We start from the raw sequence: 27,483 nt of genomic DNA, 5'->3' as shown, positions 1-27,483 counted from the left end.
TGTTTTACCAGCTATATAGAGGGCTCAATATTCATATAGTAAGATGGGCCTACATAGGCGGGTTTACAACACATGTACACTGTGCTTTAATGAATAGAGATGCTGTTTTCAGTCATTTAAAGGTTTCCTTTCCATGCACGTAGTAATGTCACTGTAGCAAACATCATGGCTCATTTAAGCAAACTGTAATCTGTATTATGAACAGGAAATGACAGGAAACTCTCCAGAGGAAACAGCTAAAATGTATCTCCTGATTTATCAGGTGGAGCAGGCTGCTTTATTCCAAACCTTTTCACTGTATGATTTTGGGCTGTGAAGAAGAACACAGAACACTAACTAACATCCTGACCAATCCTGTCGGGAGATTTCAATAGTCAAAGTGATTAAACTATATTCAGTCTCGTACGTAAATGCGCACGTCCTCTCTCTTAAGGGGGAGACGCACTTAAGTTTCTGATGCTGGAGTCCATTGCAGGTTCCGCATTAATGATGAATTATTTCATCCACTGTGCTCAATAACAGCAAAATCTTGCAGTTCTTTGTGACATCAGAAAAGATAGGCTGCAGGATGACTGGTCATCAAGCTGTTCAATGATTGAGTCTCCTGTCAGGCAGACACTGTATGAATTAAAATTGATTCAACACCTGAAATTGTTGCTCCTGACTACTTTTCACTTTTCCTCATATGACTGGTGTCTAAAGAACCCTCATAAACCAGAGCAATTTTAGTATTTTACATGTTCTGGCTAAAACTGTAGTATAAGCCTGAGCTTGATGTAAAACTGAACTTCACTACAGAACATAGTATGTCTGCATCTCCCAACTATCTGCAGCTTCCAGTGGACCCTTTGGGACCTTATTTTGGGAAAAAAAAATCTGTTTGGCAGTGAATGGAGAGAGACAAATATTTTTTCCGATCCCGCTTGAATTATTGCTAATAGCTTGACCAAACTTGTAACAAACTGAGTTTCTATCTTTTGTTCTTTATAGCTGAATCACTGACAGCCCAAATGCATTTAAAGTTGCTGAGACAAGAGTTTTGAAATATGTATGTTTAAAATGGATGAATGTACACTGAAAGTGTTATCAGGCGTGTCAAACTGCCTTGACGCTCCTACTCCACCTATATGATTTTGAGGCATCAAATGAGGACCCAGTAACCATAGCTGCTTTTTCTACAACCATTGTATACCCATTTAGAAAGTGTTGAAAAGAGAAAAAAAATCTAAGGTGTTAGAAAGGTACTTAGCTGACTAAAGCACCATGTGAGTACACAGTGACAGGAAATAATCGGTAATGACCAAATTCTCCTACTGCAAATACTTAACACAGTTCTGTAATGCTGAGGTAAATGTAGTGTTCTTTTTGAACTGTGAGGAGGCAGGAGCAGCGGAGACTGTCAAAGTGACATCAAGTCAGAGACAGAGTCTTTGTTGTTGGGGTAGACACAGTATGTGTTCATTTATGTGTGCCAAAGAGGTCACAATATAAGTACACGAGTACAGTACAAAGAGTAACTATTTCCCAAAATACTTCTGGTTCTGTGGTGTTAGTACCTGCAGTGTGCCTTAAGAGCATTAAATGACATGCATCAAATGAGGCACACCAATGGTGGTATGTTTTTGTTTAATGATTTTGGCAAATATTGCTTGAAGTTGCCTAACCCTAACCTGCAAATCTACCAGGATAAAGTCAAGCTGTGGTTGTAAAATACTCCTATCTTTTGAAATTTTAGAATGTAACTGAAAGCTGTCAGTGAATAAAATCCATGATCCTTAAAAATCCAGACGTGATTGTGGAACAAAAACATAGCCATCAGTGGGAAAAAAAGTGGGAAAAAAATGCTTATATCAAAGATTAGATCAAATCACGATTTGGAGAACCATGACACTTTAGTAAAAATATAGCATATACAGTAGCAGGATGGAATAACATCCTGTGACAAGTCACAACTAACAAAAGGACACCATTACATCAGTTAAGTATTTTCATGTTGAACATTCCCTTCATACTGCAACACGGTAGAGTGTGTTGTGTTTCAGCAGCCATTATGTAGAACTCTCATGTTTGTTTGTCTCCCAGCAGGATTTTTTTGCAGCTCTTGTGGTCTTTTGGGTGTAAAGACGTATCACCTCACTGCCCTCATTACATATGTCTGTCTGACCTTTGCTGTGGCACTTCCATCTGTCACTGCAGGGTATGATGGCAAAACAAAATGACTGCTCCAGAACATAGTGTGAGGACATGAGTATTCATCACAAACAAGCAAGACTCTAACTCTATTCCAACAGCAGTGTCTTTCATTAGAAATACAATACAAACACAATACATGTGATTTCCATTTTAAATATTCCAAGACTGCTACTCTAATTAAACACTCCGAATATCAAACCTAATTTCTGAACTTCATGCAAGCCTCTAAATCAGTGGTGTCACCTACAATTATGACTGACTGTAATGAATTATGGACAAATATATAGAGTGATTCAATATCAAGATGAAGTGATGTAAGTTGGTGTAAGGATGCTGATGGTTTGATAGACTTCTAATAAGATGAGTTTCAGAGCTGCTCTCTGAGCTGATATGGACAGTTAATGTTATGATTTACTGATGCAACAACACATTACATTCAAGGTCAAATACTAGAAGTCACACCCACCATTACTGGAAGTAAGACTGATTTCATTCTTATGAATGAGGCCAATCTGGTGACGCAGCAAATGTACCAAAGCAGAGGGCTGCAGCAAAAAGCTGAACTGACTCAGCTATTCCCACAAAGCACCACCCAGTCATTTGACAAGGTGCTGGATTGATCAATCAAATACACACAAGCACACACTCTTGGTTTATTACTTTGTAACACGAACATTGAGCAAGTACTGCATTTACTTAAGCATGAGGTACAATTTCGAGGTACTTTACTTGAGTATTTCTGTTTTATGCTACTCTAAACTTTTACCACTACATTTTGGAGGGAATAAATTCAAATTACATTTATTTTATTTTATCAGTGAAACCCACTGATTCTGATCATAAGAAAAATGATACCAGATCCAATAATCAGCCAGGTGGGTAATCAGTCAACCCATAGTATACAGTATAAATATACATGTAAATAAACATGTAATTATCTTTAACTTGTACTTTTGATACTTAAGCGTATTGATTGCAAGAAAATGACTTCTCGTACATTTCATATCAGCTACTTTGAAACTTTTACCTAATATTTTAACACAATATCTTTATACTGTATGAGTATGTGTATCTTCATGCCAATATCCACTCTCGTTTGCTCAATCGAGTTTATAAAAAAACATGTTCTGTTCTCTTACTCTCGTGATCAGAAACATTTATCTGAAAATGAATTCTGAGGCTTTTCCTCTAATAATGAATAAATACAGCAACTTGTGATCAACCAATATCAAACTGTTAATTAACAACATCCGGTTAGTCCCACCCACTGCGGGTTTAAGCACCACCCACTTCTACTTCTCTGTTATGTGTACGGTTACAGACACAGATAGGTTAGCTTGTTGTACAGATACAGATAGCTGTTCTTGCTCATTCCCAATGACTACCCTGTGTCTACTGTTTACCTTTCTAAATATAAATGGATACATCACTGTGATAATTGCCCAATGTTGTAAAATCCTGTTTCAGTGCACTGTTTTGGCGTCTGACAAGCCTCCCAAATCACAGACCTATTACACAGACTGGACCCCACCATTGCAGCCCCCTTCAAACTTCAGCCTTCCTTTCAATAAATTTGCAATTGAATTCAAAACAGTTGAGACGTTTCTGCAGAAGCCTTTGTAAAAGCAAACTCTGCCTGGGAAATGGATTCCCTCCACAGGACAAATCTCACACTGAACTGACTGCAGCTATTTGATACATGACAATCTTAACACAACACAGTGTCCTCAAACCCAACTGCTGCATGTATCAGTCATATGCTTTCTCATTTGAAATATATATTAAGAATTTAACATTTCAAAAGCTATGAGCTACTGTGAGTGACTGTGTGGCTATAAGTCAACAGCAGTTCTTCTGTGCATTGACCTCAAGCAGAGGACTGTGTAATGTTCAGCTCCTATATTGTGTGTTAGGCCTTCCTCTGATCCTTATTAAGTTTCACACCAACATTTCATCTCCACTGGACCTTCATTAAATTTCAGCAATATTCAGGCCCTTCTTCACATTAGTGTTTGGAACCCACTGGGTCTTGGTCAGTTAGATGTTAACTTTCACATCAGTGGACCCCTTTTGGAGATATGTAATGAATTCACTGCTGGAAATCATCACCTCCCTTTGAAAATAAATGGGATTTTGAACAAGTTGGTTCTTCTGGTAAAGCTATTTTCGTGGTTATAAATGTGTAAATAGTTCATGACTTTCATCAATATATTGTACTGCTTAGTTGTTTAGCCTAGAAATTTATTCCTGAATTAGTAAGCACAGAGTAACAAAGTCTTGAAAAAATTTAATTGTTGAGTTTAGAACTCATATTCTTTAATATAGAAATCGTATCATTTATTCTAAAATTGGTAGTTTAGTCTAGAAACTGTGTTGTATAATCTAGTGGCTCCATTGTTTAGTCTAAAAATGGTAGTTCAGACTATAGAAATTGTGTTGTATAGTCTAGTGACTGCATTGTTTAGTCTACAAACTGCATTGCACAGTCAGGAGATTATATTGCTGAGTTTAGATTGGGGCTACTAATGACACAAGCTAGGTAAAATGTCACTGTAAAGTAGAGCATGGATACCCAAAAACATCTGCTGGGCTTTGCGTGGACGAAATATTAGAATTGATGTCCAGGTTCGAGTCGGGTTCGGTCACATCATTTGACATTGTGCTTTTAAGTTCTTCTACTGAAAAGATTCTATAAAAATAAGTAAATAAGTTTAATAATAATACGTGATGGACCTGTCGTCTGTGTTGGGGCTATATGTCGTGTTAATTGCTGGGGTTTGTTATTTACATGACAATGCATGAAGGCACCACATAGGCTATTTATGACTTAAGTGCAAACCCGTTCATATAAAATATGTAATGTAATGCAAAAATAAATATGAACAAGTAAACAAGTGCAATCTATGTATGAGAACTTTTCTTATTTTGTTAATCAAAACCTTTTCAGCTGTTGACATCTTTAAGTCATCTGATGACAATCTGTCAGTGAGTTCAAGTTGAAATCTTACCAAATCTTCCCAACTTCGACAGAGACACATTCTTTTACAAAGCTTCTCAGCTCAGTGGGACTGCTGAAGTTTTGGTTTTCAACAGATTCCAAAAACCCATCACCTCTTCGGTCACTGTTTTAGAAGGAGTCAATGGAGTCAGGTGTTGAAAGGATGCAAAGCTCATACACTTACACTAAGTTGCTTTAGACAAAAGCAATGTAATTACATGCAATTATATGTTGTTGTAATTCAGCAGACAGACGTACATTTTGCTGTTTGTAGGACAACAGGACAAACAGAACAAATAACACATTTAAGTAAACTTGTATGCATGCTGTAACCAAAAATTACTAGCAGGACAGCGCGCATACTAAGTAAACACAGGCCAATTTGTAAGCTGAGGATGGGTGTCTGCCTGAAGGGTTTCATTAATAAACCATTTAATTGGACTGCTGTCCTGCTGATGATTTACGCAGTTTTTGAGAATTCAGCAATCTGCTATACATGGTGGAGAAGAGCATGTTGATTAATCACCATTTCTAGTATATAATGTGAAACATACCTCCAAATGAAAAAACTCTCTTTACTCTCATTATGTGCTCATAAAATCTTCTATGCTTGTTTCAGATATGTATTAATTATTCACTGCTGCCATGTTTTATGAAGCTTTCATATAGATAACAAATGCAGTAGATGGCCTTGAATAATGTACATATTCAAATACCCCCCTCATATTTACCCCTGAATAAATAAGACTTATTAAAACCAATAATTGTTTTAATATTTTTTTAAATTAAGTGTTGACTTTTAGTTCTCTATACATTGTTTCCACCATTACCTTAATGTGTGAATATTTTCATGTGTGAAAATTTAATCTATTTTCAGGTGATTCAAGTTTTTTGTAAAAAACACGTTCTATTTGCACATTGGTTAACACATTGATACTGATGACTGACTGACTGACTGACTGATTGGCCTTGACAATAAATCTTGTTTTATTGTGACTGATTGCAGCTTCAGCACATTCAGGAGCTTTATGATTTAATGTTTTGTGTATATTTGCTTCTGTCAGCTACACACAGACATGGACCACGGAGACAATGCGGTCAAGTACACTCTGTCAGGAGAAGGAGCTGGGTCCATCTTCACCATTGATCAAATTACAGGAGATATACATGCACTGGTGGGGCTTGACAGGTCAGTACTAATTAATAATTACAACTGTAAAGTAATGCTGTCTATTTTGCAGTGCAGAGCTTCTAATAGAGAAATGACTGGCATTCAATCAACACCAATTGATCTTTATTAAAGAGATATGACTGATTCTTGATATCAGTAATGTTCATTAGTTAGTCCTTGTTTATAACGTTGTAGTCATTACAAGGATAATATGCATAACAACACATCAAGCTGTATAGTCTTGTACTATTAGCAATTTTGTATCACAGATTTATTCTGCTTACATTGACTGCTTTCAAGTTATCAAAGTAAACATTTTATCCATTCATAATTTAAGTCAAAATAGAAGCTTTGAGTAGGCACGTTACTGGCATGTTACTTTACTGCCCTGTAGAGGAGAAGAAACTGTAACATACAGTGCTAACAGCTGTCACCAACAGCCTTTCAGCTATGATGATTATGTAGAACAATGCTGAGTGAAGGAATAAAAAACCTTACAGTAATATATGATAATGACAGATGGCTGTAACTACTCAAGTGCACTTAGTTGCCATTCTGCTTAAAGGAACAGCTTAGCTAAAAGTGAAAATTCAGTCATTACTCACCCCCAATCTGATGGAAAGTCAGGTGAAGTTTCATAGTCCACAAATCATTTCTGGATCTTGACAGCAAAACAGCGTTGCAACATTCTGGGGACTTGTCTTAAAACATAAAAAAGCAACAACAACAACAGCAAAAAAACTAAACAAAAAACAAACAAACCATAAAATGGCTCTATACCCTCTCTGGGAGCCATAAGATCAAAAATTGATTTAAAAATGTAATATTTAAATTCTCCACACATGGTCAAGCTTGTGCAACCACTTCAGACGGATTGTGCGCTTTTAGCTTTGCAGCTATATTCAAGATTTCAGCTCTAAAAAAAAGAGTGTAGGTAATGTGTTTTTAAGTTTGGATATAACAGGAATCAATAAATATTTAAAATGTCCTTGTTTGGTTCATCTGGGTGTGGGAGCCAAGGATTTGTTCCAACAGTGATGTTGGCTCTTAAATTATACTGTCTTAGCATGAATTAGGAGGCTTTTTCCCAGAGTTATGTTTTCCACCAGAGTGACTGGAATCTGATCAGTCCAGGAGACCACATTTATAGCATCATTGATGTCAATGCCATGCATTTTTACTGCATTAGATATGCTAAATATCACAGTAGAGAATGTAAAGGTAGGTGACAACTTGTCAAAAGAGAGGAATAGAGGTGGGAAACTCATAAGGCGTCCTCAAACCAAATGACTAAATTAGTCACGTTTTAATGGCTTCCAAAAGGGCTTTTGTTATTGTTCCAAAACCTTTATGGGTAAGGTTAGACCCGAGGTCCAGTGTGATTTGGCAGAAATGGACTACACTATTCATAATGACTGTATGTTTTCATTAGTGTATAATCACATGAAACAGAACCATCATGTTTTCGTTACCTTAGAATCATCCTTTTATATATACAGAAGAGAGTGGGTCCTCTTCAACACAGTCCACCATGTTGCACTGCCATGTTTTTACAGTAGCTCAGAACAGACAAACCAAACACTGGCTCTAGAGACGGACTTTCTTGTTTTTTGCGTTTTTAGCAGCCACCATAGAGGTGGATGAGATGAAGGGTATTCAGTTGGTAGTAATTTGTAACCTCAGATTATCACCAATCTATAACCAAGATGTTACTAAGTCATACACACTGGACCCTAAGGCAACATAACCTTGATTCAGGTTTATGGATCAATCACAGTTTCTGTTAGAAAGGTACTAAATTTGGTTCAAAGAGAACAACAACATTCACTGTTGGGGATTAGACTATATTTTCCTGTCACACACTGACAGCTCTCACTGGCCAGCTGGGAGATGTGTAATAGTGGCTAGTTCACTATGTTCAACAAGTTTTCTCAGCCTTTGTAGTATATTAAGTACATAAATACACAACTCTGTTAAATGCCACAATCATAGCTTTTACAACAAACCTCAGTCTGAAAAGGTGTCTCAGTACAACAATTACTACTTACTGTTGTAGGTGTGAGCTTTGTGCCAACTGGGTTCGCTGCTGAAAGAGTCGGTTGCTGCCCCAGTGGCTCTGGTCTTTGGCTGAGGGGTTGTGTATGTTGTGCTATTGAGTTTAACGACTCAGGTGCTATTGGGAAATTTTGGCATTTCTTGTGAAACTAGCTTGATAATAGCTTCCCACCAAGCCTTGTGGAGGACCCCAGTCATCTGCAATGAGTGCACAGGCAGAGTGGGTGCAGGCAGGTACACAGTTAGACAGACAGGTAGCCTGTCCAGTCATTTCATATGCACCGAATGAAACCATTGAATGGGCTCATTGGAGGCTTGTGCCACAGATACTGGATTTTTTCAATATTCAATATGTCCATCACTTAGCATGGAATTACTATTGTAGTGGAGTACATACAGAATCTTGCTGTTATTTACATATCACAATTATATTGTATAAAATATTGTTTGTCAGATGACAAACAAAACAAAATCTTTTACTCATTTGGAAGTTTTTAATTGTTTTTTCTATTTGATCTGTTGCATCATATTAGTTTTTATTTTGTACATTGCTTTGTACAAAAACCTAAATCTCCTATTTAGTTTTATATAGTAATATTCAGTAGTAGAGATTAACACAACATAATGGTGAACACACATTAAAGTAGGCTTCAAAGTTAATTGTAACCAGTGTAATAAACAGTCACGGACACTATGGAGAGATGCAGATGTAGAAGAGGAAACCATGCCAGTGTTGCCATGGCAATTAAATTCTAATCACGAATCAGTGTCAGTGTCCAACTGAGTGACCATGACACCTTTTACGCCAGTCCCTTGAAAACCCATACATTCTTGCTGTAAGTGTGTGATTATATAGGTGTAGTTGTAGCAGTTAACTATTTTGCTTGTTGGTATTTATTGCTCATTCATCCTGGTATTATTGTGTTAAAGTACACACTAGTGTTGGCATGAACACAAGCTCACTTCAAAACCATATGGACACCTAATTACAATGTAACAAATATCTTAGCCCAGACTAGATTATCATCATGCTGCCTCTGTTAATTAGACAAAAGCATTTTAAGTGTATGTGATAATTGATATTTTACAGGGAGGAAAAGTCCTTCTACACGCTGAGGGCCCAGGCTGTTGACATGCACACAGGTGTCCCTCTGGAGCCAGAGTCTGAGTTCATCATCAAGGTGCAGGACATCAATGACAACGAGCCACGATTTCCTGATGGTCCCTACAGTGCCAGTGTCTCTGAGATGTCTCCGACAGGTAGGACGACTAGAGATTGAGACGAGGTGAAAAGACCTGCCACTAAGCTTGCATTAGGCCTCTCTGAATACAGTATATGTTTCTTTATCTTCTGCATGAAATACATATTAAATCCAAACAGAAAAACAGTAAGGTGCTAGAGAAGATTAAAAAAAAGTTTAAAATGCCAGTATGCTTCTCTCAGTATTCTGGACAGATGGTTCAATAGCCCCCTCACCCCCCACCCATCTCTCTGACACTGGATTGGGGGGGGGGGCTGTGTCTGACAATTTCTGTAACTTTCCGAAATGGACAATTTAACATTTTAACGTATCCACTTCACGCAGTTTCATACCTATCTTTAACTTTCTTAGTTTTTGCAACACCATGTGTCATTGCTAATTTCATTCAGACCGACGCAGTTGTCATTTCCATGCCCAAAGTCGTTGAGGGTACTGACTGAATTACGTCGATACTACAGAGTAGCGATTCAAATTAAATAAATTGGTGCCAAATTTCGGTACCTGACTGCAGATCTTTACAGTAATGTTATAGAGAGAGAGACAGAGTGAGACGTCTCCCCAAAACTCAGCATCTGAAATTCCTTACCAACGTGCCATTTAGTTTACTAAAACAGTATTAGTATGTCCGAAAATTTGATATGAAACCAACAGTATGTGAACTGCATACTGTATACGAGAAAATATCACAGCATGCATTCTTTGATTCCCAATTTTATATAACAAGCACTCAGCTAGCTTGACACTAACACATGATGGGAATTTCCAATAACACGCCATTGGACGTGAGCATCACTACCGCAATTAAAGTATATCTATGACATGTAATGATGTGAATTCACATACTTAACAAAACATAAAACAATATGTGTGCTCATATTTACAGGCATATTCAGTGTTTCATATGCTTTGGAAACTAAATTATAACTGCTGACATAATTAACTCAGTCTGCTGCTGTAGCACTGTAACACCGACAAGCTCAAGGGGTCAAAACGCAAATCCTAAATTCCTAGTCGGTCATTTATTGTTATAGCACTAAGTTGATGAGCAGGAACAGCTAAATGTAGCAGTTTACTTCAAAGATTATTTTATTTCACAGATTTATATGCAGAATAACAAGATGCTACTGAAGGAAACCTTAGAAATACTGACTGACGTGATGTGCATTGTTACTGGAAATATGACTCTGATATATTGTCTCTAGAAGTGAATGATTTAACTCGTTAGAACTGAAATCAGTTTTTGGTAATATAGAAAGATTAAAGTACTATAAAATGGTACCATTGGGTACTGGTATGGAATTCCAGGTACCGGTATCGGAACTGGTATAGGTTGAAGTTCGAATGGTACCAACCCTAGTCACATCCCTGTCCTTCAGCGAAGACAAGTGCTGCTGTTTAGTCCAAAACACACAACTAATTCATGCGCCTTACTTGTGCCCAGAGTATCCACTGTTTAACTAGCAAAAGGCAGTTTGACACGCTCTCACGCCCTCAACCAGGGTACCTGGGTAGCTTAGTTGGTGGAGCGTGTGTCCGGAGTATAGAGGCTCGGTCTTCGCTGCAGCAGCTCAGGGTTCGAGTCTGACCTTCAGCCCTTTGATGCATATCTTCCCCCTCTCTCATCCAATTTCCTGTCACCTCTCTAAGCTGTCCTATCAAGAAAGACATGAAAGGCCAAAAACCCCATAAAAACCCTCAACCCTCAACCAACTTTAAAGCCAGCCTTCAGTTCAGAACATCTGTAGACAATTTGATTTCCTACGTGCTCTGGCAACACAACATTCAAGATTAATTTAATTGTCATTATGCAAGACAAGATTGTTTGATGAAATTTCTGTTTGTAATTCCCAAAGCTACATACACACAATATTTTGTACTCATACAGAAAATCAATGAATGATCATCAAGCTAGACTTATAGAATTATTCACAGTGGAGTGATGAGGATGAGTTCAGTAGTCTCACACCTTGAGGAGAGAAGCTGCTCTGCAGTCTGGTGGTATGGCAGTGGATACTTCTGTATGTTTTGTCATATGGCAGCAGGGTGAACAGACTGCGGCTGGGGTGGGTGTTGTCTTCTTGTATTTGTGCAGACACTTTTATCACTGATGCTCGGTAGATGGGTACCGATGATGTTTTGAGTGGTTTTAATCACCTGAACCTTCCTGTCCTGGGCAGTGCACGAACCATGCCCTAAAGTAGAGGCGGTGTGACTGCCAATCTGAGCTGGGGTCTGTTTTTTTCTGAGGAAGATGAATATCCAGTTACAGAGTGTCGTACTCAAGCATGTCAGGTTTTCTAATCAGTTTCATGGTTGAGGTTGTATTGAATGCTGAGCAGAAGTCAAGAAACAGCATTCTGATGTACCTGTCCTTATTCTCAATGTGTGTGAAGACTGGGAGGAGGGCGGTGGGTACGGCATCCTCTGTGAATCTGTTGGTTCTGAAAGCTTATTAGTGAGGGACCAGGCTCACTGTTTTCCATGCTAATTTTTATCTGAGCATAAGCCAACCCTTATGCTCTGGGAAACATGAATTCTCTCAGTAATAACCCATTTCCATTACCATGTGATGTGTAACTGTAAAAACATGTTATAGCAGGTGTAAATATGTGCAGAAAGCGAGATCTCAAGTGTGATATATTGTTCGACATTTTTCTAAATAAAATCCACCCAACATGTTGACAGGCCTACTAACTCACCCTCTTCCTGCCATTCTCATTCTGAGAGCCCAATGTTTGTTGTCAGTTCACCACCAGCCTACCTAATTTGCATATTGAGATTTTATCACAATGCAGACACAATCAAGGTTTAAAGAACGCTTTATATTATACCATGTGTAAATGCAAAGGCCTGTGTTCACATACTGTAACAGGATACATATAGCAAGTATACAACGTAGAAGCAATGTTCCTGGAAATTTTATGTGCATGTAAAATCTAAAATTTGACAGGAAGATGACACTAGAGGAAACAAGAGGTATTAACTGTTCTCACATTAAGTCTCCACAATCTGAAAGTTACATTTTTATCTTTAGTTTTTAAAATGTTGCATTAGATAAAAGGAAATTTAGATGATTTTGTCATGTGTTTATGGCTCGTTGGACTAAATTAAACATTAACTAAAATTTAAACCTATTTTTTTTAAAGCTGTTTGGTTTAGTTTCACTTTGCAGTCTGTTTGGATGTATTAAGTTGTAGCTGCACACACAGACACACACGCACACACACACAGTGCACTAAGCCAGACTTAGTGGCCCATCTGTCTGCTAAATACCATTACTGAGAGGTAATTTAACAGTCAAGGTCTTTAGGCCTTAAGCTGTTAATGCTTTAGCTGAGGCCTAAAGTGCTCTGAGAGAACACACGCTTGACCCCAGTGTGTCTCTGTTGCAGTCAAATACAGTAACAAATTGTATGGGGGATTAGCTATGGTAGCAAACAGCACAAGTATCCATATGATAAAAACATAATCCTTTCTATGAGAAGCTGACTACCAAGAATAGATGCAGCCATATTTTCTCTGCTCAAAGCTCTGGTTTGTTTTCTGTGGAGTGACTAACTTGTCATTGTTGATATGCAATGAATATGAGCCTCATACTGCACAGGTCTGCTTTTTTTGTTTGAGCCAGGGCTGAGAGTTTTTTTTTCTTTTGACTTTCAATAACATGCATTTGAGTTGTAGCTGTAAGGGGGCACGCTAAAACCATTTTATACATGAAGATTACTGGGCACGTGGCGACATGGATCAAGAGAGAGAAAATCTGGATCCGGAGGCTGAGCCCCATTCATTCCTATAAAAGCACATCTTCCATAGAGCTTCTGCACTGTGCAGCCCATACTGCGTGTGCACTAGAGACCTCTGGTGGAGCAGCTAACTTCATGTTTAGCCCTCCACTAACTTGAATGAACAAACCATCTGGTACGTCATGTTAGAGTTCCACTGAACCTGTGAATACAGTAAATAGGCAACTATTTGTTACATAATAGTATGTAAAAGTATTACATAATGTGTAATATGCTATTGCCAAACATGATCATGAAGCCAACCGTGGCTCTCCAGCCACTCTGGACTTTATTGGACTTAAAAATGTAATTCCTCCAGCCAGAGAAGGCAACCTACTAAAGCTATTCTCTCAGAGAGAGATGTGCTGGATTTAACACTCAGCACAATGACAACCTGCTAAACTGAAGGATGATTTCAGTTTCAAATGCTTTCTCTGGACAAGTTTCAAGATATCTAAACATATTTCTTAGTTTGAACTGTTACATTTTATGGAATTTACCATTTCACCTATTTTCAGTTATAACCATGTTGTCAAGAAAGGATGTATATGGGTCCTTTGAGAAACGAGTGTTTCCATTAGTTTTTGTGTTTTTCTGGTTTTTACAGCATTCCTTGTATTCAAAGTATGTATGTTTCAGAGTTAAAAAGCTATCTTCCCAAACCCTTTAGAAAACTTATTCCCACATGACGTAACATACCGTAGGTTTCTGCATGATGATGTTAAATCATGCAGACTGATCAGACTGCATACTGATGGTACATGTCCAGAGGATCCGTTGTTTCTAAGTTTCCAATTCATTGTCTATGTAGGAAGCTGCGCAATGTATTCTGGTAGGGAAGCATTGCGTTTTGAGAGATGGGATGTCTAGTAGAAATCCGGCTACTTTATGCAAATGAGGGGCATCCATCCGCCTCTAACTAAAAGAGAAACTCCTAAAAAAATATTCAAATTAACCATTGTCAAGTTGAAATCCAGACAGCAACTACACAGGGCAAAGGCACTGTAAACTACTGTCCAGAAGAGAACGAAGAGGAATAACCATGTGACCCTTTAAGCCAATACCCTTCCAGCTACTGTACATAAATGACATGACTTCTTTTTTCCTCCATGCTCTGATGAAGGCTACGAGGCCGAAATGTTAGCCTTTTCGTTGGCATGGCAAGAATCAACTTTTGAAATTGAGATTTGTCAACCATTGGGAAAGCATTTCCTATAAGACTGATTACTACATAATGTGCATGTGTGTTTGTTCAGGAACGTATGTGACCCAGGTGACTGCCACTGATGCAGATGACCCTACATACGGCAACAGCGCACGTATCGTATACAGCATCCTTCATGGTCAGCCATACTTCTCTGTGGACCCCAAGACAGGTGAGCAGACAGGAGTTTTATAACAGTTCTATGACTTCTGCATAAACCCACAACGCACACTTCCTGCTGTCTTCACTGCCTCCCAGAAAGCATGAAATTCAATTGGTAATGACACAGTGCATGGTTCTGAGAGTGAGCTTCTCAGTGCGTCCGCTGCATGCTAAAACAAGCATTTAAAGAGTTCAGTCCTTTAACAGACATCTCAACCAAGCAGTAATTACTCTGAACATGGAGTGTCATGTTTCATTTTTCACCCTGAGGAGCAGCATGCCTTACTATCCAACCTTTCAGTCCTCTCCTGGTGCGCTGTATCTTTGGCTTTTCTTTTGGTCCTTGCCTGAATTTTTTTTAACTCTGTCATGAATCAGTCCTGATCGAATGCTGCTTAGAGACAGACAGGAGGCATTTAAGCATAATTTGTCATTTGAGGAATGAAAAACAACTTCAACAGGCAAAATACTGTAACATGCTCGCCTATAGGAAGGTTAAAACTACAATCTTCTGTGTCTGTCAAACTGCTTAATATCACAACGAGGACCCTTTTCAACCCCTCCTCCTCCAGGGGTGGTCCGGACAGCTCTAGCAAACATGGACCGCGAGGTAAAAGGGGAGTACCAGGTTCTTCTCCAGGCCAAAGACATGGGAGGTCAGCTGGGGGGGCTGGCCTCCACCACCACCATCAACATCACCCTCAGCGACGTTAATGACAACCCGCCGCGCTTCGCGAAGAGTAAGAAAGTCTCACTGTGGATCTCTGAATGGTTGATTAATTAGAGGGATGAATAAGTCGTTGATTGGTTTGCGTTTTAAGATGGATGAACAAAAAGCTTCTATTTTATCTTTTTTAAATTGTACCTTTCCTTTCCCTGGCCTCTCTCATTCTTTCCAGGTATTTTCCATCTGCGGGTGCCAGAGTCGGCGTCAGTTGGCTCAGCTGTGGGTCGGATTCGAGCCCATGATCTGGATGCTGGCAGCAATGCAGAGGTGGATTATGCCATTGTTCCAGGAGATGAGGGCAACATGTTTGACATCTTCTCTGATGGCAAAAGTCAAGAGGGAGTTGTAGTCTTAAAAAAGGTACATTCATTTATAATCAAGTGCATAGTAGCTGTTTTTGACTCAAGTACATACAGTGGCTTGCACCAGCTTGTTATGCATGATAAAACAATTTACATTTAAGTCAAAAGCAAGGCGAGTCAACAGGAAGTCCATTCATTCCTATGGGAAATATTTCGGTCCTAAATTTGCCTTGAGAACGTTCACAACATTTTACTTCTGCTGTGGATTTCAGAGAGAGAGAGACTGTATGCCAGTGTGATAACTTAGCTAACAGACTGTTAACTAGCTAACAGGCTATTTCCTTCAATTCAGTTGCTGAATTGAAGGAATTGAAGTTCAAGTGAGTTTGTATGATTAAAGAGAACTAGTTTATATACTGTTGTGTGTATCAACTATGTTTAATTCTAACACACTGAATCTGAGTAATGTTATTCTCTCCAGTTGTACCACTGTTGTTTCCCTCTATAATTTCACCCATGGCTAAACAGGTAGTTTCTAACCATCTGTAAAGAAATGCATTTCCTTGCATTGGACACTAGGGACATTATCCATATATTTACGTATCTACTGACACCAGTCGTATACATACATATGCAGAAACGAGGCATCAGAGAAATACAGACACAAAATTCTTTCTCAACTGTCTAACACCACATTATACAAGAAAATAAAGTATGACCCCACCATCTCCTTTATAAATGAAATACTCTCTTATCTTGAAGATGTAAAAAGGAGAGGCTGGATTTCTGAATCTGGGAATTTGATTTTCTATATTGCAAGTACCAGTTACGGCCTCTAATATACACTTTGCCCAAAGACATGAGATCACACACGATCATACCCCATGAAGGTGGGTTGGAGGCCTTACAGGCTGGGCACACTGGATGCGTTACTGAGCTGCTGCTGCTCACACAAGTGTTCGTGTTCACATAGGCTGCAAGCCAGCTGCGCTGCTCCTGCCTGCCCTCTCTGTTAACATGGAGTTTGCCTTTGATAATTATCGATAAATATGATGATGTGATTTTACTTTACCCTACTGAAAGAGCAAGAAAGCCAGAGGGGACACTAGAGGGAGCAAGGGAGAGAAAGTGAAAGTGAAAGAAGGAGAGTGCACGGGAAAGAAACTGACCCTCACCTGTTGTGTGTATTCTCTTCATGTATGTGACATGAAGGCAGGACACTGACAGGACAGGTTAGGGGCGGGGCGTGATGGGTCTGTGTTGGACCTGGAAGAGTCTGTGACAGGAATGAGATCCCCGCGATGACATCATGAATGCGGGGCCAAATGGTAATGCCCTTAAATGCCATCCGTGGAAACCAGTTGCAATGGTTTATCTATCCACCAGGGGGATCAGTGATGATGGAAGCTGAAGCATAACTTCAGTGTGAAATCAGCTGTTAGACTGTATCATAGGCATACAGTATTTGAATGTGTAAAAGAGTGTGATTCCCACACAGAGCATATTTAATGATTATAAGGCTACCATATCATGAAGTCATCAAAATTGTGCTTCAGCTTTTTCTTTTTCAACAGTTCTTCATGAAAGTGAAAGTAATATGGCTGGGGAGTTAATTATTTAACAGGAAGGAAAAAAATGCGTGTGCAGCACTCGTTTGAGCGACTGACTTTATTTGCAGTGATACCAGGAAAAAATATTATAGTGTAAGAGCTATTACTTTGTTTGTTATTGTTGTTATATACATGTCATTTCTCATGCTGTTAGATACTGCTAGACCACACCATCAGGTGCGTGCAGAAATCCAAGAGCAAACTTTTTTTTGCCACATTGGAAATGTGATTTTTTGAAAGACAAATACCAACAAATATGGATTAAGGCAGAATATTTCATTTGTTAAAAACAAATGAAATATTCATGGACTTCAGGGATTCGTGGATTTTTGAAATTATTACATCAATCTTTTGACTTTTGGACTTTTCAAGTGCTCTGAAATTAGAAATGTTCGGATTACACGAGTCATAAGCAATCCTACGCAAAATAAAACAAAGACAAAAACATTTGCACATTTTTTCCATATTTTCGCAAATGTGGAAGGCACATTAGAGCAATTTTAGTCCCTAGCTTCGCTGTGGCAAAACAAAATTTGCTCTTGGATAGACACTCTCCATTGAGTGAATGCCCATCTGACACTTTTGTTTCCCTCTTCACCTTATTTGACTCCTTCATCCGCGGGGTTCTTTTTCTTTTGCAGTGTAGAGTTTCCACAGTTATTCCAGTTGTTCCACTGTTACCTGGGGACAGTAACCAGGTAAAAAAATGGCTTTTGTTGTTTTGCTTGAGCAGTGGCAGACGCATATCCTCTTGTGCCATAATTCATCCTTTATTTTCTGGGGAAAATGGAGCTCAGTGGCAGACTGAATAGCACAGTGAAAGCAAGGTTTATGGGGAACAAATCTGTCCATGGATGGTGCCATTTTAATACAGCCATTACCAATCAATATTTACTTTGGAATGAAAAGTTACAGCATAAGTGTCCATTGCCAGTTTAAGCAATCTATCCAATGACATGAAGGAGATTGGGATTACAGGATTGAATGAGTCTATTTACGTTTGTCTTTGAGATTTAGTCACTTACTGTTTAATTAAGTCAGTTCGATTCAGGAGTGTCCTGTTTTCATCACAGAGGATCATTTCATCAAGGCAGTTTAATTTATGAAGCACATTTCAGAGACAGCGATAATTCAAAGAGAAGCATTAGGTTGCAAGATAAATCTCTGAGATATGCTGGGATGCATCATCAGGTATGTTCCAAGGGTCATCAGGAGTTTCAGGCTTTTCCACGTCACATCTCCTCTCCTAGGTGACCTAGCCGGGTATGACCATTTACCAGCTTGCATCCCAGCAGCAATGAGCCATGGGTCTGCCTTTTTAGTCCAAAGCCACCTAGTGGCTTTCTCTGCACCATCAGTTATGGAACATATGGCCCCCCCTTTGCTGCTTTGGTGACTCCAAGCCCCGTCAGAGCTCTGCAGAGTGAGGCAAACCCCCGGCAGCCCACTTCAATTGGCTGGCAGAGAGCCCTCCAGCCTCGGCTTCTGTGCTGCTCTACCAGTTCCTAGTATTTGGCAAGCTTCATCTCATGACCCTCTTCCATGTGATCTTCCCAGGACACTATCACTTCCCACATGATCACCTTCTTGGTGGAATTGGAGAAGATTACCATGTCTGGGTGGATTGAGGTTCGTCTGTGGTAGTGCATATGGCAGATGGTTTTCTTTCTGGGGTGGTGTTTAGTGGACTGGATGGCTGTGGTGAATGCTTCTGCAACTGCCTTGAGTTTCAATCTTGCTCCATGTATGAAGGGTTGCTGGGCTTGGAAAGGTGTAGTATATAGCTTGGACCAAGAATCTGATGTTGTGAATGTCAGCCTGCTGTCCAAGTGAGCTGTACTATGTTTTCTCACCTTGTACATGCACCTTGCTGACCCAGTCCCACCATCTTGCTGACCCACACCTTGTCTATGCCCGCATGCACTTCTTCCAGGAGGAGAGGTTGTTGCACCTTCCCTGTAACTTTGCCGATCGGGGGGCTTGGAAAGTAGGCTATTCCTGATCTCCCTGTTGCTACCTTCCCAACCAGAGCCTTCTGCCTTAATCGTGCTTGTGCCACCTGCAACTCTCGGACAGCACTCCACTTTCTGCCTGTTTGGACCTCTATGCCCACTGCTGCAACTTTGTACTGCATGGCTTCTCTCGTTCATGCCACCACAAATTCTTCCACAGGGCCCCTGAAGAGGAGCTGTAGAGTGTTGGTGGACCTGTACAGAGCTGCATTGCTCAAGCTCCTTGGTAGGCTTGGTACCTTTGCAGATAGCTGTTGATCTTTTTTTCTAGGACTTCCTGATTGAGGCCACAGAACCTGGACAGGATGGCATGCTGGTATATTGAGGCCTTAAAATGACCAGGCAGCCTTGGTGAGCCAGGCCTCAAGGTCTCCACTGTTTTTGTGAATGGCAGCTATATCGTTCAGGCTACATTCAACAACTTTGCCCAAGCCCTTGCTGGCTGTTCTGTCAGTGTCAGAATGGTGGTCTTGGGTACTGTGAAGAGGAACTTGTCCACTATTTGACAATGACATTAACAGACAATGTTGTGACAGTCGATTATCCATCTCTGATTGGTGGCTGTCACCGGTCTTTGTCAGAGGTCAATGGCACTCCACTTCTGCTGATTTGACCACCATTTTCCTTGCAGTTGTTGTATTTTTTGAGGTTCTCCGTCACAACGTGGCCGTATCTCTCAGAGGCATAGCTGACATGATGGTTGTCATTGCCTGAAGCTGTCAGTGGCACCCTTAGCTGTTGTTTGAAGGATTCTGCTCACATCTTCTTCTAACTGCTGCCACTCACTTTTGATGTTCGCTTGAGGCCATTTGATCCACTGTTGAACTATTCTGCATGGAGTCAGGCGCGTGGAGGGACTGGGCCCTGTGGGTTGAGTCCTGCCTGAGCTCCTCCTGTGTTTCACCAAGATTTAATCTTGTGCATTGTTTAAAATGATATTTAAAAACAAAAAGCTATAAAAAACAGCATAAAATCATATGAGACGGAAAAGGTCCGTAGATAAACATAGCAATCAACCAATGCTTTTGGTTATTACTGAGTAATTTATAAACAAGCAGCAGCACTTTAAAATCTTTTCTATAAGTGACTGGAAGTCAGTTTAACTATTTAAGAGCAAGGGTAATGTGCTCAGTTTTTGATTTTTCTTGGGAAGAACAGACAAGTAAACAATTCAGTTTTCCACTCTTTTGGAAATAAAGGCATGAATAAGTTCCTCCAAATCCTGTCCCAAAATAGTATTTTATGGGCCACAGTATTAAAGGCTACAGTAAAGTTAAGCAGCACCAAAAGTGATGCTCTACTTGAATAAAACCTTTGTCAGTGCAGTTTTGGTGCTGTGATTGAGAAACCAGACTGAAATGTGTCCAAATAACCATTTACATTTAAAAAGATAGTGGGTGGAATTAAATCAGCTCTGTCAATGAAATTTAGAATAAAGTGATGATCAGAGATAGGTCTTTAATTATTCATTATTTTAGAATTCAGGCTTTTCTTCATAAGGGACTAGATTCAAGATTTAATTTAATTGTCATATGGAGTGCCAGATTGTGTCATGAAATTTCTGTTTGTTATTCCAAAGCTATATCGATACAGGCGATACGATGACAGGCTTTTACTTTATACCCTGTTTGACCACAATGTGCTTAGCAATGGCAGAATGGCGCTGTCTGTATTTTGGCTGGTTGACCGCAAGAAATGGATGTATGTAGTCTAGCTATGTTAATATGGCTGCTTTGGCTGAGGGAGGAGAGAGAAGCTCAGGGTCCTAATGGGTTCACTGTAGTCTGGACTGCTCACATGTGTCACCTGGTGGTTGTTGGTGCGCACTGCATCTAATGCAAAATCAGCTGGATAAAATAAAAGCCTCCCAGCCTTTTCTGCTGCGTTGCGGCATCTTTAACACTGTGGTTATGGTGTTAAAGGACAAAAACAGTTTCTCTGTGGAAAGAACCACAGTGTTCGGTGATTTTGGAAAAATGCCTGATGTTAAGATGAACCACTGACAGTTATACATCTATTTTCAAGCAAGTGAAAAAGATGGTTGAAAGAGTGGATAAAACAAGATGCTTCACTACATCTTCCAGAGCTTTTTTTTTTTTCGTGACAGCTGGCATGTTTTTACTTGCCAGAGTCTTCACTCTTTTGGGTGTAATGGCGTCACAAACTTTCAGAGTTTTACAGTTTTCAAAATTATCATCGAGTGTATCAACAGAATTAGTTGTTAAGCTTTTTGTGCTGGACATCACATCCTGAAAAAAGTCAACTTGTTTGCTGATTTCTATACCTTTTCTGACAGGAACTGATCTTCTTTGAGTATCAGGAGAAACTGACATTCAAGAAAAACAAAGAAATGGTCAGAAAGGCCTACATCCCTGTCAACAGTGCTTGAGAAACATCAACAGTCTAAATAATAATAATGATCAAATCCAGCGTGTGTCACTGATTGTGTGTGGGCCCTTTCACATAGTAGTAACAGATCAAAAGTTCACCATATGAAAAATCACCATATGGTAACTGCCTGTATTGAAATTAATCTTTAAATACAGCAGCATCACCACCACCTTTCTTGTCAGGTTGAGAAACATTCATAAGATGAAGATTTTTGGTGGATATTTTTCATCACGATTTGTGTTAGCAAATTAACAGTTTGTCATAATCACCACTCTATCTTTTTCACACAAATACTGTTTTATTCACTATCTTCATCTTCATCATTGTTTGATGTGTTTTAAGTGAACATCAAAATTAAAGGCCAAAAATAGAATCTTGACACATTTACAAATTCAATTTAATTGATAAAAGCCAAAGGTACAAGACGGTGCATATAAAATGTTAGAAAATAAACTAGAAACAGAGCATCAGTTTCCGTGGTTTGGCAGACATTTTCAATTATCTCTGCAGCTCTGGTGCAGCATTTTAAAATTCCAATTCCAAGTGGGGAAAAAACATGAGGAAAATATTCTGTAACACAAATTCTTCTCCAATTTAGCAATGATCTTGTTTTATTCAATTATATTACATGAAACAACATCATTGTTTGTTATGTGGGTGTACCCATAGGTGCAATGCTGTGGGAGTGAAGCTCCGCCACTTTGTTCTTCAGTGAGGAAGTGAGGAAATAAAGTGGTCACAGTTATTACTTACACTTCAGTAAAATGATGTATGTGTATGAATGTAATCATTGAAAACAGTCGTTTTGGCTGATTTCCGCATTATATTCTAAACATGTAGAAGTCACTCTAACATTTAATCATGTGGTCAGTTATGATTGACTTATGTATGTAAACTTGCCACTGTAAAAACATGGGCTACTTTACCTTTGAAACAAGCCACAACTTAGCCATGTGCATGCATGTGCATGTGCTTGTGCTGTCATGCTCGTTGTAGGTGCACTGTGATATTTAAACAAATAGCAAACAACCCTGGGTGTACCTAAAAAGATCGGCTGGGATTAGGTAACCTCTTATTGATGAAAACATGCAGAATGTCTTGAACAAATGCTGAGTAATTGAAAGCTACATTTATTGATGTAAAGATATAAACTCTCTGTTAACAAATAGCATGCATAATCACTATCTTAAAAGGGGATTCTAACCAAAAAACAGCTTCTGGCCTTCAAAGCTTCTTTGAAAATTACAGTATTTAATTCCCCCAAATCAGATACATATAAATCTGAATTATCCAATGATAAAATCTTAGTCAGTTCCAAAGGCACATTTTGCAAACGCCAGCATTTTGCTTGTGTTGTACTGTCAGTGATCTCAGAGTGGGAGGAATGTGCTGATCTGGCTATGATCCCAATTATTCTGCCTCTTAACCTTCCACTGAACCAAGCTATTATCTAGATAATGCACAAAAACAGGCTTTGTTTTGCAGCGTCAGCGAATGGGTTCCACTGATGATTTAAGATCTGTGGTACATATTGGAAAAATGTGGAAGAGGGAAGAAAGAAAGAATGGACAGCTAAGGTCTTGCATTTCTTTTTCTTAAAGCACAAACTTGAACTTGACACAATTTTAACTCCTCAAAAACTTTCAACTGGAAATCAGATCTCTGTGTAAAGCTCTTCCAAAAGGAGTCATGTGAGGACTCCAGAAACTTAAACTCTGTTAAATGCTCCAACTAAAGAGATACCACCTTATACCACAATCACACACACACCCACAGAGAAATGCACACTGGAACACGCAGCGCTCATGTCACATCGCATCAAGCAGTTTAACATCAGAGGGCTACAGAGGCTTTTGTTTCAAACTGTCCTCCAAATCAGAACCGACACGACAGCTACTTTGTGAGCACGAAACTTTCCCAGCTTCGCCTCTTCTTTTAGAAATGAGATAAGCCATAAATGCATGGCTCTCAGTACTGATTTTCTGTCTCTGCTCATTTTTTTAACACAAAGAGGCAGTTGGCAAGCATTAAAAGAAAGCTGACCCACTATTATGAAACATTTAACCCAAATGTTCTTCAAAGTTATTACATAGCAAACTCATTTATTCAAAACACTGTCAATGAAGAAATTATTACTGTGATTATGAAAATAGTCTTACTGAAACATAATGTATGTAAAGATTTTGAGCAGATGAAAGGACAGTGACTGAAAATTACTGAATGACTTTAAACCATTTTTATGCTCTCAATGAAGGCTCTTTGAAAACTTGTACATTACCTGCTTGAGACCAAACAGCAGACAGGCATGGTTAGACCACATCAGTTTAGTATTCATGTTCAGTGTTTCTGCATTTTTTTGTATTTGTGTTTTTGATGAAACATCAAAATTAAATGCTAAACTGGAACTGCACTCATTGCCAATCCCCTGTAATTCAGTCAAGTCTAATGCAATATCAAAGTTGATAGCCCTGTAACCATGAATTGGAAATCACCCAATTGTGCTAAACATAACAATGCAGATAGAATCACAATCTCATTATGTTGTGGAAGAATAAGATTGATAAAAATAGAAACAATAACGAAGTCGAGCTGAAATAAAAAAAATCTGTTTAACCATTTAAGATCACATCCACAGTCACCTTGTACACCAATTTAACAATACATGCCAAACAAATTGAAAAAAAAAATCAATTAATTTTTTATTATAACAAAGTCATGGCTTGAGGTCTGGGCCTCAATGGTAACTGTACAAAAACACAAATGTATAACTTTATTTTCTGATTTGGGTGAAACTGGATCTCATTTTATGTACACAATGTTTTCTGGTTTTACCTAATTTCTTCCAGCTTCTTTGCCTGAACCCTCTGTGATGCATGTGTTATGGTTTCCAGATGAACTTCAATGTAATAAAAATCCATGTAGTTCAACTTAAAAACTAAAATTTCAACTCATTATTGTGAGTCTAGTTTAGCATTGGATTTCTGACTGCAAGTCAAGATGACTGTAAATTACTTGTTTCAACTTTGCAATGCAAATTCAAAATATGGATAACTTATTCTTATTCTGTCCACTTAAACCACCTTACCTATTTTAGTTCAAATAAGTCTCGACATAACGTTTCTAGTTAAGATTATCTAAAAGCATGTACTGTTTCAACTTACAAGTTATAGTTATAACACACCACAATTTCTTGAGGCAAAAATCTTACATTTATTTGCTTGCATGAAAAGTAGAAAAGATTATTATTATTTTTTTAAATTTATTTATTTATTTTTTTCCTAACAGATACATGTCTAAAAGACAATCTACAAATCTCCTATACACAACAGGCAAGTGTGTCAAAGAGAGACTGTAGTTATGCATGTTAAACAGTATGTCAAAGAAAAATTGTTAATTAATTAAAATTTCTTTAAAAATTAATTAATCTTGTGAGTGTGTTGAAGTGAGAGACTGCTAAAAGTGTATAAGGAGAACAGTGAGAAAGATTCTTAACAAGAACTATTTCCACATGAAAAACTGCAGAAAAAGAAAAAAAACTATATGAAAACAGCTATTTAGCAAATCTCTTCAGTCTCTTTTCTTCATTGTATGCGTTTGAATGTATGATTCTATGCATTCAAATTAGTCCGTATGTCTATTCGGAAACATGCATTCCCATTGCCAATCAGGTAGACAGATGTTCAGACCTGCCAACCTTGAAGAAATTTTATGAGTACAACCTTGATTCAGTGTTTAAAAGGAAGCTTTAGTCACTGTGGTGGTGAGAGTGGTGAGACTGCTCAGGTTGAAATGCTAGATTTCTGATTCATTGCTGTGTACAACAACATTCCAGTGCAGTGTAAGAACAGTAATAAACATGAACCGTACTCGCCTTGATTAAGAATAAAACTCAGCAGCATATTATTTCACTTAACCAGATATATCGCACTGGATATATGATAAAAATAAGATGTAAAATATTGCACAGGGGAGTATTGCTCATCGCCAGTTTTTGAAGTCTGGAGGTGCAAAGTCTTTATTAAGACCACCTTCCAGAGGGCAGCAGAGTGAAGAGGTGATTTTCTGGGTGAGATGAGTCCTTGATTATGTTTATGGCCTGGTAGACTCTCTGAAGTGCTTTTTTGCAGTGAAGGTTTGATCTGGGAATACATGTAAGCATTACTCTGTGATGTTTGGACAAGTCTTCATTAATAATTGTCCCTCATTTAACTAAACTTCTAAATCATAGAGTGATGAAAAGGCACAGAACAGACTGTTAGGCTGCTGGATGAATTCATTTTTTCATATATTTGTTTAACAGGTCTCTTAAGAGAGTGACAGGATGACAGCAACATATTCAAGATACATCAGGCTGCTTATCATGATGAAAACTTTGATGACAGAGGGTGGCCACACACTGGATTAATATTCAGGCCTATTTATGCAGTGATGTCTTCTGATCTCTCTGATTTGATTGAAGCAGCCAATTAAATACTTATATGTGGGTCTGTGAAATTGTTTTTCATTCTGTTTACAGCAGAAGTTCAGCAAGTGGAGTTTTAAGAACAACCAAACATCTCACTGATTTATTTTTTCCTAATCCCTGGAGGCATTTGTAATTCATTTACTGGTCTTGCTGTTGCGCTGACAACATTAGGCCATTTATCAAAAAATCCCCCTAAATACAGCCTTCTTTTGGCTGGAAGACAATTGCTCCAATTCCATTATTATTATTCCAGACTCAGCAGCAGAGAACAAAGCATTGCTTCATGTGCTTGCTTTCAAAAATGTGTATGACAAGCTGTTCAGACCGGACCTTGGTACGTGCATCCTGAGTGATCCGATCCCAAGTGGACAGCTCTAAGTCCACCAGTTTACAGTTTACTTCTTGAGTGACCACTCATGATCAGATCTCACTTCCCTGCTCTATATGCCACTAAACACATTCTGTATGTTACTGGAACAAAGGAAAACAATGTTTTAATTACACAAAGAGAGAAAACCCTTCTGTATAGCATCTGCTGAATTAACAAGAACTCAGTAACTCAAAACATTTAGCTATGATTTTCTACACAGGTGTCAAAGAAGTAGCCTATAATAGCTACTTTGAAAATGCGAATTAAAATTCTTTCATAAATGTAAAGTAAATGGCATACCGGCTGGCATAGTGATGCTGCGACAAACTGGCACTTTTTACATGGAAAGAAACAAATTAAGGTATTTGTTTTTAATTCTTAATTTTACAAGCAGGGACAATTTATTGGCTGTTTTGCAACATTGATGGATAGTAAATGGAGTTGCATTTTTATAGTGCTTTTCAAGTCTACTGACAGCTCAAAGCTGTCACAACACTTGTCACATTCACACACAGTGATGCAAGATGCCAACTGCTCATCAGGAGCAATTTGGGGTTTAGTATCTTGCTCAAGGGAGCAGCCAGGGATTCGAACCGGCAGCCTTCCGATTACTGGACGACCTGTAGAACCCGCTCTACCTCCTGAGCTACAGCCACCCCCGCTTCACAATGTTTATAAAGCTTCTCCTCATTCATCAACTCTTAAAAACACATGATTTGCTAAGGGAGTCTGGGGATATTGCAGTTACTAGTTCAGTGGTTGATCAGTTGAAACAGACA

At 38.8% G+C, this 27,483-nt stretch overlaps 2 protein-coding genes across 2 annotated transcripts in view; both read left to right on the top strand.

The window, feature by feature from the left end:
• LOC311267010 (class I histocompatibility antigen, F10 alpha chain-like) overlaps positions 1-27,483 on the top strand; it is a 501,763-nt gene that overhangs the window by 77,012 nt on the left and 397,268 nt on the right. The window lies entirely within an intron of this gene.
• Positions 1-27,483, top strand: part of LOC311266284 (cadherin-12-like) — a 96,561-nt gene that overhangs the window by 35,793 nt on the left and 33,285 nt on the right. The window contains exons 3-7 of the mRNA XM_084368574.1: positions 6,256-6,380; positions 9,508-9,677; positions 14,718-14,837; positions 15,400-15,567; positions 15,727-15,914. Coding sequence (XP_084224700.1) covers positions 6,256-6,380; positions 9,508-9,677; positions 14,718-14,837; positions 15,400-15,567; positions 15,727-15,914 — 771 coding nt within the window. The remainder of the gene's footprint in view (positions 1-6,255; positions 6,381-9,507; positions 9,678-14,717; positions 14,838-15,399; positions 15,568-15,726; positions 15,915-27,483) is intronic.

The sequence above is a fragment of the Pagrus pagrus genome (assembly GCF_965226575.1).
Source record: "Pagrus pagrus genome assembly, chromosome: 12".
Classification (NCBI taxonomy): Eukaryota; Metazoa; Chordata; class Actinopteri; order Spariformes; family Sparidae; genus Pagrus; species Pagrus pagrus.
Note: the sequence above shows the minus strand (reverse complement) of the source record. Positions and strands in the feature narration are given on the sequence as shown.